General features: G+C 30.8%; 1 protein-coding gene across 1 annotated transcript in view; it reads left to right on the forward strand.

Annotated features, from left to right (window-relative positions):
• Positions 1–1094: 1094 nt before the first annotated feature.
• Positions 1095–18331, forward strand: part of LOC121123123 (prickle planar cell polarity protein 3-A) — a 45017-nt gene continuing 27780 nt past the window's right edge. The window contains exons 1-2 of the mRNA XM_040718238.2: positions 1095–1325; positions 13379–13973. Of these exons, the coding sequence (XP_040574172.1) occupies positions 13509–13973 (465 nt within the window). The 5' untranslated portion in view covers positions 1095–1325; positions 13379–13508. The remainder of the gene's footprint in view (positions 1326–13378; positions 13974–18331) is intronic.

The following is an 18331-nucleotide window of genomic DNA, read 5'->3' on the forward strand; positions in this document are numbered from 1 at the left end:
TTCAACACTGATAAAGGAATAATAAGTACATAAATCATCGACAAATGACAACCAAATACAATTACAGTAGTCACAGTCTTAGGACTGCAGTCTCGTACAATTCAGTCTCCCTCCGGTCTATTTCAGTCCTAAATATCAGTTCTTATCTAAAACTTATAAATTTTGGTCTTATATGACGTCACTCAACTTTATTCCTTATGTTTCTTAATCATATTCAGCTCTTACAGTTCGAAGGACCGGTCCCAAGGACTAATATGACTGGACTGGACCAAATAAATAAGGACCAACACAGCACTTAATACAATATGAATGTATATGTCAGTGAGGCAATGCCGTGGAATATGAATAAGAAAGGATGTTTTGAAATAAAACAGGGACGGGCTTGTATGAAATTTTTATACCTAAATCAAGAAAATCCTTAACACTGAACTATGAGTGATTTAATATAATTAATGAGCTCATAAGAAGTTTGATGACTTGAACTGTACGTAATAAAAATATCAAGGACTTGGACATGTCGAAAAAGATTCGAAGCTCAACTTGGACATGCAGAGAAAGTTTTCCTACCTCTGATACAAGCCCATGATAATTCCATGATGTCCCAAAAGATATACATTTATTAAAAAATCAAACTACGAGGTTTTGTGAATGTATAATAGTAAAAACTTCCGTCCAATTGACTACATAATTTCAACGTCTTTGCAAATCCATTAAATCTTATAATACAAAGTTTTCTCGTCTAAAAAAAGACAAAATAATAAAGAGGATTTAGTAAATTTAAATGTTTTAATGAGCACTTTAATGAGCGTTTTTAAGGATAAATAGTCGGGTCTGTACTTATTATACATGTAGTTATAAACTTGGAAGAAAGCAAAATCAAAAATAAGAGATAAAGAGAAAATAATATGTCCTAACTTTAGTCGACTTTATTACAAACATTTAAATATATATATTTTTTTAAATAAATACAATTTATTTACGTTCTCTTATGAAGAAAAATTATAATATATATACAAATACTCATATGTAACAATTTTTTTTTTTTTTTTGTTTCTTCTGTTTTTTTCCCATCTTTCGTTTCTTGAGCCTTTGCCAAAAAGACAGAAGTTTAGTTTCTGAAGTAAAAACAAAGTTGAATATCACCTTCTTATTCTAAATATTTTTGTTGTATGGAATAAAGTTAGTTAATTAATTAAATAGGAGGGAAAGAATCTCAAGTGTCTACTACGAAAAGTGCCTTAGAAGGATTGAAAAGGATCCTTCCTTCGCTGAAAGGAGAGGAGTCTTGACTCCTTTAACCACCATGGACGATTCAACGTCTAGTGGTAAGAATTATAATACGTAATGTCAAAGCTCTACAGCTCACTAATAGATGATCCCAACAAATACAAGAAAAATAAACGTCAATTCGTCATCTTCACCTTTTTTTTTTTTTTTTTTTTTTTAATTGCGAATGCAAAAATATTATTTACTTTTTTGTTAAAAATTTGTTATAAAAAACATTTATAAATATATACTTAGTTATATTTATGAGTAACTTATGAAGCTTGTTAAATTAGATAGAAATAATAATTATTTTTATTTGAGAATTTGCCATTTGCAAATTACTCAAAGATTCCTGAGCTGCTGCTCCGTATAAAGAGAGATACTACTATGTTGTAGAATATAGAGGTGTAGATCAAAGATTCATTGAGAGTTGTCTATAATATATAATCAGGAATTACGATTAAGTATTATCGCTAATTAATATAATATCCTGAGAGATAAGGATATTTATCTCCTTTGACTCTCTTATCAGCAGTGTGACCTGTTGTACACAAAATATATTACTTTTGGTAATTAAGTCCTATGACGCCATTCTTCCCCAATCGACTTTATTTGTATACGTATATTTAGCCTCATTATATTTGCATTTTGCACGTTAGGCAAAAATAAGTAGGTCGTAGCCCGGATAGCATTTCCTTAAGGTATCATTTGCCATTATTTCTTTGAAATAAATCCGTATACCTTATTACGTAAAATATACAAGCCATCCTTAAAATATTCAAGCTTGTTGTCGCTCACTTTTTCGAGTACATTTTGTTCACTAAATCGTTAGTCGTTCACTTTTTACATGGCTTTTTGTTTTGTTTCGACCAATTTCACAAATATTAAACGCAATCATACTAAATCGAGGAGTTTCCAACATATTTTAATACAGAAGTATTTTAGATTTTTAGGTAGAGAATCATGAGCCAACTCTCATTCAGTGATGAGAACTATAATTTGCACAAAAACCTAGAAATCAAGAGTATCTTCTAACCTCAGTAAGTTTTTTTATGAAAGGAATAAGCTTAGAATTGATAACGATGATCCCTACTATGTCAAAGCAAATGTCCCTGTAATTTTGAATTAATATCTTCTTATTTCTCATCCTTGCGTCATTCAAACACGTCCTTTATGTACAGAGCTTTTTAATCCAGGTTTGTACAATATCAAACATTAAAATTTAAAAAATAAACTACTCCCAAAGAACTCAAATAAAGTCCAGGATACTCTTTTATGTATGAAAGAATATATATATATTGAGAGAAATTCATTAAACAATTTGATTAAAGAAGATAACTGGAAAAAATAGCGATCTAAGATAATTTCTTCTCAATAAACGATGATCGATTTAAAAGTGTATTTTTTTGTCGTTCATCGTTCATGAACGATTTTCATTTTGTGTACGATTATTACTAAGCCTGATAATATCCTATGTAAATTAAAAAAACTAACCGTCCTTTCTATGAATTCATAAAATCTCCGTTTCATTAGTTTTATCTACATCAATACAAAATATATTTTCTTTGAAATAAATGAAACCAACCCATCATCTATTAAATTATGCAGTTGTGACACAAAAAATCCAATTTCTCAAGGAGAAGTAGTCGTTTATTGGCATCCTCTCATTAATACAGCAAAGGATAAAAAAATTCAAAGCTGCTCTTCTTCTCAACGTTTCGTTCTAAACAAATTTAGTGTGGAATTCTTTCTGGATGTTCTGATATTGTCATAAGGCTTCTACAACCTCAATTTGTAAAAGTTGCATCCAGAGCTGGTATAACTTTGAATTTTAACATATATTTGACAAAATAGCAGGTATGGGCTATATAAAGCCTTACAAACACTTCTTGCCCACATTATGTCTAAGTCATTGCATAAATCATATAATACTGTTTATACATTATTAACCAATTAGTAGCTCAATCAAAACAATAAACCAATTTAGTTTCATTTATAGTAATGCAACTTTGGTAGTCCGTACTACCCTGAGCATGGGGGTAATGTGGGCCAACTACAGGTTTTCAAAAAAGGTATTTAACCTCAAATATTTTTTTGTGTTAGAAATACGTGCTAATAATTTTTAATGCTCAACATGAAGGTACATCTACAGTAAATTTTCTAGCTACATTACTATAATAGTATGTGGAGTAAAAAGTTATGCGCGTTTTTTCGCTTCATTTTGACAAAAAAATTAATATTGTTAGGATTATTCGATTTAGATTGTTCCAAAAGGTTTTCTGGCTAATCTTCAGTTCCTGGCGAATGGAATAAGTGCTCACATACCGTTGCAACTCGACGATTTCCATTATTTTATCGACACCTTCGACGTACATATTACTAGAACGGAATCGCTGGAACCACCACTTTGATGTTGCATTCGATCCTGTATTTGGTTGATAAATAGCTCATTTTTTTTGGCCGCCTTTCATACTCAAGAATGTATAGATTTTTTTCAACTTCATTCTTGGAACCCTGTAACACACAACTGGCTCAACCAAAAATAAAACTTTAAATGAACATTTTAAAGCGTACGTTTAAGCTTACTTTAGATTTTTTTTTATGCAAGGTATTAATCGTGGGATTAAAGACATCTAGCGAAATACGCTCCGATCTTTTTACTTAATCTAATATGTACCTAGATTGAAAAATATAAGTGATTTTGAAAAAGCATCTTATATTACCCCATTCACTCTGAATCTTAAATCTATATTGATAAAGCAGTTTGTCAGTCTTTTTATATGAAAAATAGTCAACGGGTGCACTAAATATGTGCTATTTGATGTATATCACCAACATATTTTTTGATCTAAGAAAATATTGCTTTCAAATTCACATAGCATCAAAGCTATATCCAGAGTTGATTGTATATGATACTCATATGTTTGATCTAAGAAATAACAATCTAATCGTATTAATGGAATATTGTAGGCGTGGTCATGTAGCACTGTTTCTGTTTGTTTTCGTTATTGCTCTCTTCTGTATATCATAAGTAGTATTATGCAAATACTTACAGTCAGTGATGTAAATCTGGTGTATTTTTTAGCTGGCCGTTTTTTTGGAATTGGTAATCTGAAGAATGAATTTTCTTTTCCTTAGCAGTTGTCATAATTATTTCATTCCTGAGTAGTGAACATCCTTTCCTCAATAGATTCAATTATATTCAAACCTGATTCCACATTCGCGTGTGCTCAAAAAGGATGAAGCGTAGCCATGAGGATTTGTCGTAGAGTTATAATTGTAAGTCCTTGTTGGACTCAAAGTACAATTGGGGATCGACAACAGGATAATTCTTGCAAATGTCCTTGTTTATTTCATACTCCCACACCTTCATTGTTGTTGCTGATTTTAGCTGATCGAATGAAATGTCAAGAGCATTGTTCCTTCTCTTGTCCAAAAGATTCTTCAATTTGTTAGGGTTAACATGCTGATTTTCGTTTGTTTTTTTGTTGTTTTTTTTCATGATTTTAATCACTACTTACAGTAAAGATTTGAATAACACATAAACGCTGGTATGTAAAAATGAATTAACTCGGTTGTTTGGAATGTAGCATTGTGTACTCTAGAAACTAAAGTACTCATTAGTCATCTCATCATATTAAAAAAATCTAATTATTATTTTTTCATTCTTGAGGAAATAACATATATTTTAAATTGATATAAGTATTGAGTAGTTACATGTGAGTGTGCTCATGAAGAATGGAGAATAGCACTTAGGATTTCTTAGGGAGGTATCTTCTATATTATTAAATAATTTTTATGGTGGTGTATTTTGGAATGGAATGCCTATACCTTCTAAAATAATTTTAAGGCTCGTGGAATCGATCTTATTTTATGAAAAAAATCAGCTTATTAGCAAAAACAAAAACGTGCCCTCTAATACCCCGCAATCTGGTCTGTTCAGTATAGCCCAACGTACGTAACTCAGAATTCTCAATAACTTTTATTTTATGTTTAAAGTCTGTCTCTGTTCACGTTTTTGAAATAAATACGATGTATCATTGTGTTTCTAAGCGGGACGTACAATATATACATACACACACATAAATTATTTTAATACTATGTAGGGCTTGCAATTAATTATCCAGCCTTTCTTACGTCTATATAAGTTTAGATGATCAACCATGATTTTTTCCGCAAACATTTCACATACTATTTATTTAATATAAATTTAAAAAATGTTCGGTTTTAGTAGTTTGGTCTAGAAATAAAATTAAAAGCTATTCTTTATTCATCAATATATGTATAAAATAAAAAAATTGATCGTGTTTTTTGTAATTTTTTGGTCAAGATTTAAATGATGAATAATTAGTTTTAACATTAAGTTTGTGAATTTGGTTTCATTGAGATCATTGCTACATTACTCTGTCAGAAAGTGTTTCTATATCTAGAAAGTCCCCAAAAAGTATCATGATAAGGTAAATCTTAGTTCACTACAACGACAGTAGCTGAATAGAAACACAAGAAGGCTTTGCCTTTTCTTAAAAAAAAATATTTATTTATTTCGAAAAAAAGTGGTGAGAATTTTTTGGGGGCTGTTATAAGTGTAATTCCTTGTTAGACTCGGAGCACCGTCATGGGGGCACATACATAACTTTTTGGGGTCTAGGGGGGAGCTTTGGGCATTTTTGACAATTTTGTCAAAATGTTTTGTTTTTTATTTTTGGCAAATAATTTTTTTAAGAGAGACGAAAAACTTTTTTGTAATGTTCTTTTGATTATTCGGATGGAATTGTACTGATTAACTTTAAGTAAATTATATAGGATTATTCCAAATGAAATCAATCAAAAAAAGGACATTTTACATAGCACCATCTTTGATTTTTTTTTCAAATTTGGCACATATTAGTTGAAAATCCAAAATTTCAGCCTTTTTTGTCTCCTGATTCATGATTTAATGTGCTTCTAAAATTTTGGCTTTGACGCCACCTACCCTATTTTTAAATCGCTGTATTTTGAATGTTTTTAAAGATATCGATCTACTTTTAAAAAAATTTAATAGATAATTGTTTGATCCTTTTTTTTTTTTTTTTTTTGTATTTTATTATATAAGGCAACAAAATGAGTTTTTACCCATAAGGTCACAAAGTAAATATTTTGACCTCAAAAAAGGAAACATCTCAAATTTTCATATATTAATTAATAATATATCATAACCACAAGTTTTTACATATATATTTGTACGATTCCACTTACATGCTACATTTGAAAATGTGTGCCTAGGTAGAGCAAATTTCTTAATATATTCCTAGTAAAATTACTCTTATAACCGAGGAATTGTATTTGAAGTCCATATATGTGTGGCAATAACATAAAAGCAAGCTCAGATTCTTTTTCTCAATATTGCGACAGTATAATATGACGTGAAAATTATCAGTAAAGAAAAGTAAATAAGTATTTATGTTGCGAGAATAGCGAGAATAACGAAAATGAGAAAGGGATCAGCTGGTTAAGAACAACCCTTACCAACTGAAATTGATGATATCTCAATTCGATTTTAAGTTCAAATGCCGCACAATCAAATTGACTGAACTTCCATATACTATATTCATGTAAAAATTTAAACAAATATCAATCATATTAATAACTTGTTTAAATACTCTTCGGGTTTTCAACGAAGTAAAAAACTTATAATGCGTTTTTCTCTATTTCATCAAAAAAATCCCAACTTGCTTTTATGCTTTCGCCACACGTATATTAATTTTGTTTCCTTGCATAAAAACACGACCGGGGGAAATATATCTAGAGCTCTTTGTTCATTGAGCTACATCGTTTCATCCTATTTAGTCAATTCAAGAGTTAATTTTTTTTGAAAGAGACTAAATTTGAACGAATAACCATTTTCATTTTTAAAGGCAAATTGAAATTATCATTTTTTTTCGAAAATCATGACATTTTTTTTTTTTTTGCTAGAACCGACAGAATTGTTATAATTTTGCAAAAGTTGGGGGCAATAGCCCCTACTTTTTCGGCACCATTGACTTAGAGTAGAATGAAGGATCGACATTGGAGTAATTCCTATCCCAATAGCTAAGGCCGACCCTGTACCGTGATGTCATGTATAATATTTCAATAATAATGGATTAAATGTTATTATTTCCACCCCAAAATACAGAAAATGTGTCTTTTTCTTATTTGGATATCAAAATTATGGATACCTTAATATATATAATATTTTGAATTCACAGCAAAAATCATTGTTGATAAGAACATCCCTTTATCTTAATATATTAGAATAATTAAGTTCACATCCCTTTTTTAAAAGAAGTTTAAATTAAAGAAAAAAGAACTGATAAATAGTTGACTGGAGTAAAAAACAAAACAAAAAAAGAAGACACAATTACATGAGTTATTTATATTTGATATAATGTTTGACGTAAATTCTTACTTAATACAGTTATAAATTAGATAACGATGACTTTATATGTACTACCGAGTGACCCACTAATCACTTTGAATTCTATACTTTTACAAATATCTATTTTAACAATAGAATTTCAACGAATTTAATACCATAAATACATGTTTGAGCTCTCTTAATCATTAATGTAACTGCCCTTAGCCTCAATGATAGCTTCCAGGTAGCAAAAGCCTGGCACCCACTGCAGATGTAGTCCTCTGTCATGCCGTCCCAATGCTGGCTTACAGAGGCTTTGAGGGCCGCCTCGGTATTTTGATGATTTACACTACAGGCCTTCTCCATGACATACAACCAAAAGGAGTAGTCGAGGGGGTTGGCATCAGGGCAGTTGCTTGCAACATACTTAAGATGTCGTAGAGGGGCCGAAGTGGGGAAAAAGAGTTCAAAAGACTTATTCAATAGAATCTTGCAATGAAGAAAATGGGTTTCTTTCATAGCTGGTCTCAAAAGTGGCATCTCCACCCTCACAAGGCTCTTACTACCCACTATTTTGATAGCTCTCTTGACAGTAAAGTGTAAAATCCCGAGGTCTCTTGTATGGACCCTCATGGATTTGAGGGGATTGGCCTGGGCTTTTTTCTTTAACTCCTACGTGTCCAGTTTTCGCCTTTTTGACAGAGCACTTCTTTCTTTCCAACGTTTTAGACTTCCTAAAGGCTTAGACAGTGGTCCTGGGGACGCCCAATTACTTGGAGTTCACGAAAGGAAATTCGTCGATCACGTTCAAGAGTTTTTTCTGCAAAATTCTTAAATTTTGCAGAAAAAATAAATTAACTTTAAAATATTAAATTTTTGAAAAAAAATTTCGGATATTAAATTTTCTTGTAAGAAACAAAAATTATTTACTTTTGGGGGAGGTGCTCTTTTTTCATATATATTTTTGTATATATTACTATATAATTTCCCCCCCCCACTTGCACGTGACCTGGTTATCAATGACCAGTTACCTATTCACCCGCCAAATGTTATTCTGATTGGTTAATCTGTCTGCTAGTTTACCCCCAAAGAACAAAAATATGACACATTGACATACACAATGATTAAATTCCAGTGTAGGAAGGGCATGTAAAAAAGAAAATCGAAAATCAGCATGGTAACTCTGACAAAATGAAGAATGTTTTGGAGGAGAGAAAGAATAATGCTCACGACGTTTCATTGGATCATCTACAATCAGCTGTGACAAGAGAGGAAGGAGAAAAGGATATAAACAATGAAATTTGCTAGAATTACTCCGATGTCAATCCCCAATTTTACTCCGAGTCCAATAACGCCTTACAATTATAACTCCGCAACAAATCCTCGGGGTTACGCTCCGTCTTTTATGAGCAGACACGAACGTTCAAACAGGTTTGAATATAACTAAATCTATTTAGGAAAGGATATTAACTAATCAGGATTGAAATAATAATGACAACATCTGAGGAAAAGAAAATTCCTTCTTTATATTAGCAATTATAAATTAAAAGCTAAAAAATGTCCAATGATTTACATCATTGGACATAAGTTGTGTTATTTATTCGGCATTCTTAGGACTGGTTCTATCAGTCTTTAGAACCGGTCCTTTAGAGAGTCAAGCCTTCCGACTGTCAGTCTACTAGAACAGAATAATAAAAGACAAATAAAGTTAATTGACATCATCAAGGAAAAAACTTTATACGTTTTAAGACAGATATTTAGGGCTGAAATGAACTGGAACGATACCACTTGGACGGGTCTGCAGTCTTCAGTTCTAAATGAGGAATGAGACAAGACTAAATATACGATTTTAATAATATAAAGATAGCGCAAGTTTGGCTGTGAGCGGAACTCAGACCTGTGACTACAGGAGCGTCCCAGGCAGATGATTGTGCTCTCAATTAAAAATATAAATATAATTTATTCTATTAATACTGCAGAAATGTGACCACATTTGAAATTAATGTGCTTAACAGTAGTTTGTCTTTTATAAATTTACAAAATAAAACAAACAAAAAATTGGACCTCTATAAATTTCAAAAATGTCAGGAATAAATAAATAAAATTGCAATCTCAAGCTAGTCATCAACAACACAAAAAAACTTTTGTTCATGGCCCTTATATATTTTGAAGTGGGGCCTTTTTGTTATTAAGTCTTGTTAGGGGACTGATGGGGAGTAATGCTTTTTTAAGTACATTTTTTGTTTTTTTTTTAATTATTTTTTTTTATATAAGTACATTTTGATTTTTTTATATAAGTACATTTTGATTTTTTTATATAAGTACATTTTGATTTTTTTATATAAGTACATTTTGATTTTTTTATATAAGTACATTTTGATTTTTTCATAGTGAAGCTATTTTTATATATAAAAAGAATATTTTACAAAAATGTTTGGATCACGTTTTTTATTTAACAATTTATGTAATGACAATTTTATTAAAGATATAAATAAACAATTTGCGGAACACTATATTTACAATAAAGCGCAGAGCATTATATATTGACAATTGAGTCTGCTGTTGTGATAAGAACAGGACACTTGACGATACAACGGATAAGAAAAGAATGTATGTAAAGAATACGTGATTAAATACCCTGAAAATTTAATTATTGAATCATGAAAGTAATTGTATTCCCATTTTTCTACAACAGTTCGTATCTAAATATCATCTTTTTAATTCATATTTGTCAAACTCTTGCGTTGATAGCAATGCAGCTATTGTTTTGCAATTATTTCAAGGCAGAGTCTCGTTTTCATATATTACCAGGTGTTTCATTAAATTATGTACACCTTGAATGTTAAACTTTACAAGATATAATTTATTAATCAACTGTAGAATTTTACCAACATTAATACTCTAAATAGATGTGGGTCTGAGATCTCTTAACCATTAATGTAGCTGCCATTAGGCTCAATGATGGTCTCCAGGCGGCAGACGGCCTGGGACTAGCTGCAGATGTAGTCCTCAGTCATGGCAATCACAGTACTGGCTGACAGTGGCTTTGAAGCCCTCGATGTTTGGATTTTGGACACTGTAGGCCTTCCCCTCGACATGGACCCGTATTGTTTAGTCGAAGGAGTTAGCATGAGGGCAATAAAGAACCAAAAGTGTCAAAGAAGAGTTCAATGTGTCTTGCAACGAAGGAGATAGGTTTCTATCATTGTTGGTGTCAAAAATGGAATTTCCACCCTCATAAGGTTCTTACCATCCATCGTTTTAATAGCTCTCTGGTTCTGGTGTGAAATCTTGAGATCTCTAGGATTGACCCTCATGGATTGTAGGGGATTGGTTCTTTTGTAACTAATTGTTTATGCTTTAATATATCAAATTATGAATTGATTTAAATCACTCACCCTTCATTCATCATTGAATTAGTAAGTGTTCAGATTTCAATGGACCATTCATTACTATAGGCTTAAAGTGCATTTTTATAGTAACCGTGCACCAGACTATGGAGCCTTCAAGTCACCCGAGCTCCTGAATCTAACCAAATATGGAGGAATTTATGAAGCTGTCAACGTTATACTATCTAAAGGCGGCCGCTCCCGCCTCCAATCTCAACTTTGGACATAAACTTAATACGGATTTATCCTCAAAAGAAAAAGAAAAAAAGTATAAAATTTCAGAAAAAATAAACATAATTCTTCAATGAATCTTACTTTTTTTTAAATCATAAAATCTTGGTTTAAAAAATCTTTTTAAAACAAATGAAGAGTTCCTAGTTTAGAATAAAGAAGGGTGGGCTTGATTCAATTGTCCAAATTCTGTCTAAGTAGCTCTCAAAACTAAAAAAATAGTTAGAGAAGCACTGCTCGAGGGTGAATTCTTTTCAAAGTATTTATTAAAACAAGGAAACACTTCTCTCAATTTGACTTTAGAGCAGTGATTTCCAACCTTTTCATGATCCTAGATATAATTATTTCCCTTTTGGAATGAGGAGCAGCCTAAACATTGCCCCAATATTTGAACCTAGTATATTTTTCCATGAGCTATTTTTAGAAAATATATTTTATGATAACCTTGCAGAGATACCTTAGACGGTCCGTTGTGGAGCTTTGATTGGGAACTACTGAGCTAGAGACACAGAAAACATTCGCAATCCGAAGTGTTCCTTACTTATTTATACATATTTATGAGATCCAAGTCTTTGTGTGGATCTAAGAGAGCTTTACGTCAAATAATATGATCTACGACAACTTTTAAGCCTCTCTTAAACAATAATAAATATAAAATAATGTGACGTCATTAGATTATAATTAATAGCTCATAATAATATATAAAATATGGCAGTGTTGAGTAAATGGAACTTCTTAAATGAAAATATTTATTTAATTATATTATTTATTCGTCAAAAAAATGCATTTATTCCTTGTAAAATAGTTGAGAGAGGGAAAAAGGAAAAAGTAAAAACGCTTTGTCAATCCATCATTAAAATAAAAAGTAATTATTTACTTTCAATCGCTCTAATTTACCGTCAAATGCATCAATATATCTTTTATCTTTTTGACAACCCTCCAGAAAGCATCAATAATCAGGGCCGTCCGTAGGGGAAGGCCTGGAGGGGCGGCTGTAGTTTAAATTATTTCATTTTTGCTTTTTACAAGATAATTTATTTCTATAATTATTTTTTTTCGAAAAGTTTAATATTTGAAATATAATTTTTCAAAATGTTTTCCTAAAAGTTTCATTTTCTTTGAATAGATATTGATTTTTAGAAAATAAAATCCAAATCATTTAATATTTGAAATTAAATTTTTCATATTTTATAAAATATAAAAAATTTAATTTTTCATATTTTATAAAAAAAAATTAATTTTTTCATATTTTATAAAAAAAAATTAATTTTTCAAATTTGTTTCCAAAAAACTTAACTTTCTTTGAATACATATGGATTTTTAGAAAAAAAATTCTAAACAAATTAATATTTGAAATTAAATTTTTCTCAAAAAAAAAAAAAATTCTGAAATTTTTTCCAAAAAAAATTAATTTTCAAATTTAAAATGAGAAAATTAATTTATATAAATTGCTATGGATTAATTAATTTTTTTCATAAAAATTTAATATTTTAAATTAATTTTTTTTTTTCCAAAAAAATTAATTTTCTGTAAATAAGCATAGATTTTTGAAAAAAAAATCCATAAAATTTAATTTTTATGAATAGGATTTTTGAACTTTTTTGAAAAAAAAAAATCTTCAGAGGCTCCTGATGTTATACATTGGTGTCAATTTGTCAGTGTCTCTACGTACTTAAGTGTAAAATTGAGATAACATCTTGGGAGGGATAGAGTGAAGGAAGGGGCTCTTATTTATTTATTTATAAAAAATAGAAGGAAAATAATTGTATTCTTCTTTTTGGCTTTCATTCTTTCCTTTTTATGATGGGGGAGGGAAGGGGGGAGGGGGTAAGTGTTGAGCTGAGAGAGAAAAGGGGAGAAGAAATAAGATAAATTTAGCAGCATTTCCAGGACAGGGAAGAGAAATAAATATAAATAATATAAAATAAAAATGCGGGAATGGGTATTTTTCCTTCCTTTTCCTCTATCCCTCAAATGTACTCTTCTTAATTATGTACATACATTTTATTAATATTAATTATCTTAGGTATATAAATGATAATTATGAGTTATTTATTTACAAGATGAAATCATTTTTTGATAGTAGTTATTTTGTTTTCTTTTCTTTTTTTTGCAGAAAACTCCATTAGAGTGATTAAACTCCGCATAGCTCATTGAGTAAGCTTCTAGGCACGCCGAACATAGTACGAAAGGAGTACATTACATAGTAAAATAAAGAGAGAGAAAAAAACAAAAAACAAAAAAGGATGAGAAGATCCAAGAATTGTAGTACTAGTAGTAACTATAGTACAACAACTAGTTATAAACCCTCTCTGGAGGAGGAAGGAACATCGCTTCCGCCACCTCCTCGATTAATACCTCCGATTCTCACATTAAGTACTCCTTCTTGCTCCTCCTCCGTCACCAACACTATCCCTATTTATAGTGATCCTTCTAGCGTCCATTGTATAAAGTGTAAGAACTGCGTCGGATTTGTGTCTCACTCTTGGAGAAATGCCTGCTCTCTATGCAAATGCTCTCGTGCCTTTCATCGTGAGGACATCAATAACACAACGACAAGGTTTTTATCCTTAGATGAACACGGAGAAGAAGAGATAGGGAAGAAAACGTTTACGACTCAACGGATTCCTATGATGAACAATACTTCTTCACATACTATTTCCTCCTCTTCCAATACTTCGGGAGGAGGAGGCTATGCCTGGTGCCCTTCAGTAAGATTCATTCAATAGCCTATTTTCTGTTTGCTACTATCATGAGAGGTATAGGGGATCCTTATTATTAATTATAGACGGATTCTTATCAGGGTGTTCCGCAGGAATATATTTTTTTTTGTGTGGGGGGAGCTTGGTTATTGGATTTTTTTTGATAAAAAAATCCAAAAAATTAATTCATACCAATTTACAAATAAAATCAAAAATTATTTTTTTGGGGAAAAAAATTCAAAAATTATTTTTCTGGGAAAAAAAAAAATTATTTTTCTGGGAAAAAAAAACAAAAATTAATTTTCAAATGTGAAATTTTGGAGGAAAAAATTCAAAAATCCATAGTTGTCGACAAAAAAAAAAATTTTTTTTTTCGGAAAAAAGTCAAAAATTCATAGTTATTCATAAAAAATTATATTTTCGGAATTTTTTTTTCAAAGATTACATTTTTTAGAATTATTTTTTTGAAGAATTAAATTTTTAATTCGAAATTTTGGGGAAGGGGCTACAGCCCCACGAGTCCAACTCCTGCGGAAGCCCATGCTTATTTGCTGTTTGATTAAAGGAGCATTCTTAATTATAATACTTCTGCATAAGAGATTCTACGAACTGCTATTTATTTTTCGGAAAATTGCTTATCAGTCTTTTTAATTACCAATTAATCATTAAGCAATGATATTTTTTCATGTTAATCCATTGAAATCACTCACTTATTAATTATTGATTTGTCATGATTATATAAATAGCCAAAAATTGCACCATTTATTTATGGAATATTCCATCATTGCATAATTCATCTCATTTTTATGCTGCAACTTGATCCATTTCCTTATACAATTTACAACTTGTACACAAAATGTGTGTTGTTTCATTTTGTACAAGTTGTAATACACAAAATGAGGTGAAATTGGCAATGTACGTACATATATATAATTTGCGATAAATATACTCAGCGCAATAATGATGTCAGTTCCTCTAGATAGGAATATTAAACAAGAGTTTAATTACTAATTGATACGTATTCCCTGTGGTACATTATATAATATTCAAGAGTCCAACGGTGAATTACTCCTAATTAACAGCGAGTATCAAGTCACAGTCCAAGTAAAGTAAAACCTGTATTAAGCAGTCTATCTAGGGGCAAACTAAGAAATGACCGCTTAGTGCAGGTGACCTAAGGAAAGTAGATTAAATTATCTTTAACCATTTGAAAATTGGATAAGGCCGCTTAGTACGGTGACACACTTAGACCAGATCTGACGGTACTTGAATATTTTCATCGAGTCCAGTTGAAGTCCTCAAGAATATAGATACTTATAAGAGCAGAGGAAATGTCCGCTCGAATAATTAAAATGACATGACAGTTCAAGTCGAGTAGCGAGTCTTAGCTTTCGAGTACAAGTCTCGAGTCTTAAATGGCGCGATCATGACGAGTTGTCTTCAAAATATGGACTGAAGATGAGTAAAATTGCAGTCATGCCCAGTTTTTAAATTTATGGACTCAAATAGAGAGTCCAAGGCTGCTAAATACTCTACCAAATTCGTATTAGATCAAAATGAAATCGTAGCATAGTTGGTTGATATGGCTTGGCTATTAATCAAATAAAGCATTATTTTGCAACTAGTACAAAAACCCAACTTGTACATAACATATATCTCTCACACTCTCTGACCACCTATTTTCCGTGCATGTACTATTTGAGTGTATCTTTCTGCATAAAACGAGTAGAGATAAAGAGAGAGGACTAAGGAGGGCTCCAATGACTCATCGTTTATTTGCTATTTTTTTGTTATTCTTCTTATTATTATTGCCCAAAAATAATAATAAAATGATTCCATGACTATACGTACATAGTAGTCAGCTTTTTGCAAAATATGTGTATATCTATATATAGATTTATGTAAGTGAATATCCAAGATGCGAAACCCCTTGAGGAAGACTGTTTCTTACTTATCAGTTATACCCTAACTAATAATAACTATTAACTTATTATTAATCTTGTATGTACATTGTACAATGTAAATAGCAAAGTATCACTATTATATAGATAGATAGTAGTAGATTGATCACTATTTTTGAAAGGAAAAACTAAGTAGGTACTACTCATTTAGGCGCCTTCCACACGGGAGGGTTTTTAACAGGATACTACTGTATTTCTGCTCTATCCGAGGCGGTTATAAATGTTGAAAGTTATAAAAATCGTTTTATTTTGGGCGTGTTAAAAAAAAGGAACAGACAATCATGCTGGTAACCCTGACAATGTGAAGCATGTTATGGAGGGGAGAGTAGAAAGAACATTGGTATGAATAAATCGGATGTCGATCCCCAATTCTACTCGTAGTCCAACAAGGACTTACAATTATAGCTCACCAACAAATTCATTAGTGTCTTTTATAAGTAAATATGAATATTCAAGTAGGTTTTGAATATAATTGAATCTATTTTGGGAAAGCATTTCAATACTCAGGAATTAAATAATAATGACAACAGCTCAGGAAAAGGAAATTCATTCTTTATATTAGCAATTCCGGCCGAGCTAAAAATATAGCCTATTTTCAAAAAAATGTTGATGTTTTTTATGGGTAAACTCATGGAAAAGAGCGCATTAAGCCTGTAAAAAAATTACTCTTCCTCTTAATTTGTACAAGTTATTCGATGTTTAAACAGTATTGTCCACTCACGAAGCTGTTTTCTAAAAATATCGTTTGGATGCAATTAAAGAAGGGATAAATATTTTGCGTTTTCCTTAGGAAACGTATCCGTGCCAAAGAGCCTTAAATTATGAATGTGGCATGCTTAAGGATTACAAAAATAGTGTGGCCTTCTTTAACCAAGTCTCTCCAAAAATTAAGAGTAATTTATCAAATTTGTGGATGACAGAATAAAGAATTGGGACAACAACTATTTCTCAAATTCAAAACAATTTTTATTTTGTCTTCCTTGATTTGTTTGTTATTATTATTATATCAAGTTTATAACGTCACGAATAATAATGAGCAATGGAGTATAGGGACAACAGTCCTTTTCTCGAGTAATTCTTTCAACATAGTCCTCTTCAAATGGTCACATGACATGGTGCTATTTTGTTGTCAGCTGTCGATGTTTCTACTTTGATTCCTTCTATAAGTGTTATGAACGATATCTCTGCCCGAATTCATATCTGTTCTTGTTCATTTGGGAACAATTACCAAAAAATTACTGGATAATAATCCAATAGTTGGGAAGAATTGTTCTGAAATCGGCAAACTACGAACTGATTTCAAACTTAATTTACGGAGAAAAGGATGGGAAATGCAATAAAACTAATGACGTAATAAATTACCAAATAACCAATGCTATTAGAAAGTTTTGTTCAATCACTAATTTGGTCTCAATTTGATTTGAACCACACCTGCGAAATGCTTCTTTCTTGAGTTTGTTTGTGCTCTGTAAAAGAAATATGTTCAAGTTCATCACAAAATAATCAAAACTTGCAACCTCATGAGAATCATAACTAGCCAAAATTCAAGGCCGCCTGAAGGACTATATTTTTGTTTCGGGAGGGGATTTTTTTTAAGTTCAAAAATCAATATTTTTCGAAAAAAATTCCATAATCTATACCTATTCCCAAAAATTTCAAAACTAAATTTCAAAGATTAAATTTTTTCGAAAAAAATTGCAAAAATATACAGCTATTCACAAGAAGCTTATTTTTTGGAGAAAAAAAATAAAAAACCCACATCTATTCATCGAAAATTAGATTTTTGCAAAAAAAAATTCAAATATGATTTTTTTTTTTTAAACAGTTTCAAAAATCCACAATTATTTACATAAAAATATAATTTTAAATATTAATTTTTTTTGCTCTGCTGCATAATTTACGAAAAGTACCTTTTTTTATGAAAATAAATCTTTCAAAAAAAATAACTCAACCCTTAGAATCGTGTAAAAAACCGACAAAAAATTCTTGTAAAAAGTAAAAATCCCTTAATTTCGGAGTACATCCCTTCCAGTCCACTCCGTGTGAACGCCCCTGAAATCTTAAAAATTGCTCTGGTGAATTTTAAAAGGAAAATTCTGAGCATGCCAAATTCATTCATTCTTTAAATGGGCACGCACTTCCATGCTCTTATTTCAAAAAGAGTGATCACTCTCATAGATAGTACTGAGTTATGTATTTGCAACTATTCGTTTGTACAATTGTGATATTAATACTGATAAGCTATAACAATAATATAATACTGTGTCAATGAATACGAATGATGATTTTGCACCTCTGTTTCTCAATATATAGAATTATTAACCCTTAACAATCTGCTTATATGTACAAGTTTTTACTCGTACATGTAAGTAGATTAAATAGATACAAGTTACAATTTGACTGTTT

The sequence above is a fragment of the Lepeophtheirus salmonis genome, chromosome 1 (genome assembly GCF_016086655.4).
Source record: "Lepeophtheirus salmonis chromosome 1, UVic_Lsal_1.4, whole genome shotgun sequence".
NCBI classification, from domain to species: domain Eukaryota; kingdom Metazoa; phylum Arthropoda; class Copepoda; order Siphonostomatoida; family Caligidae; genus Lepeophtheirus; species Lepeophtheirus salmonis.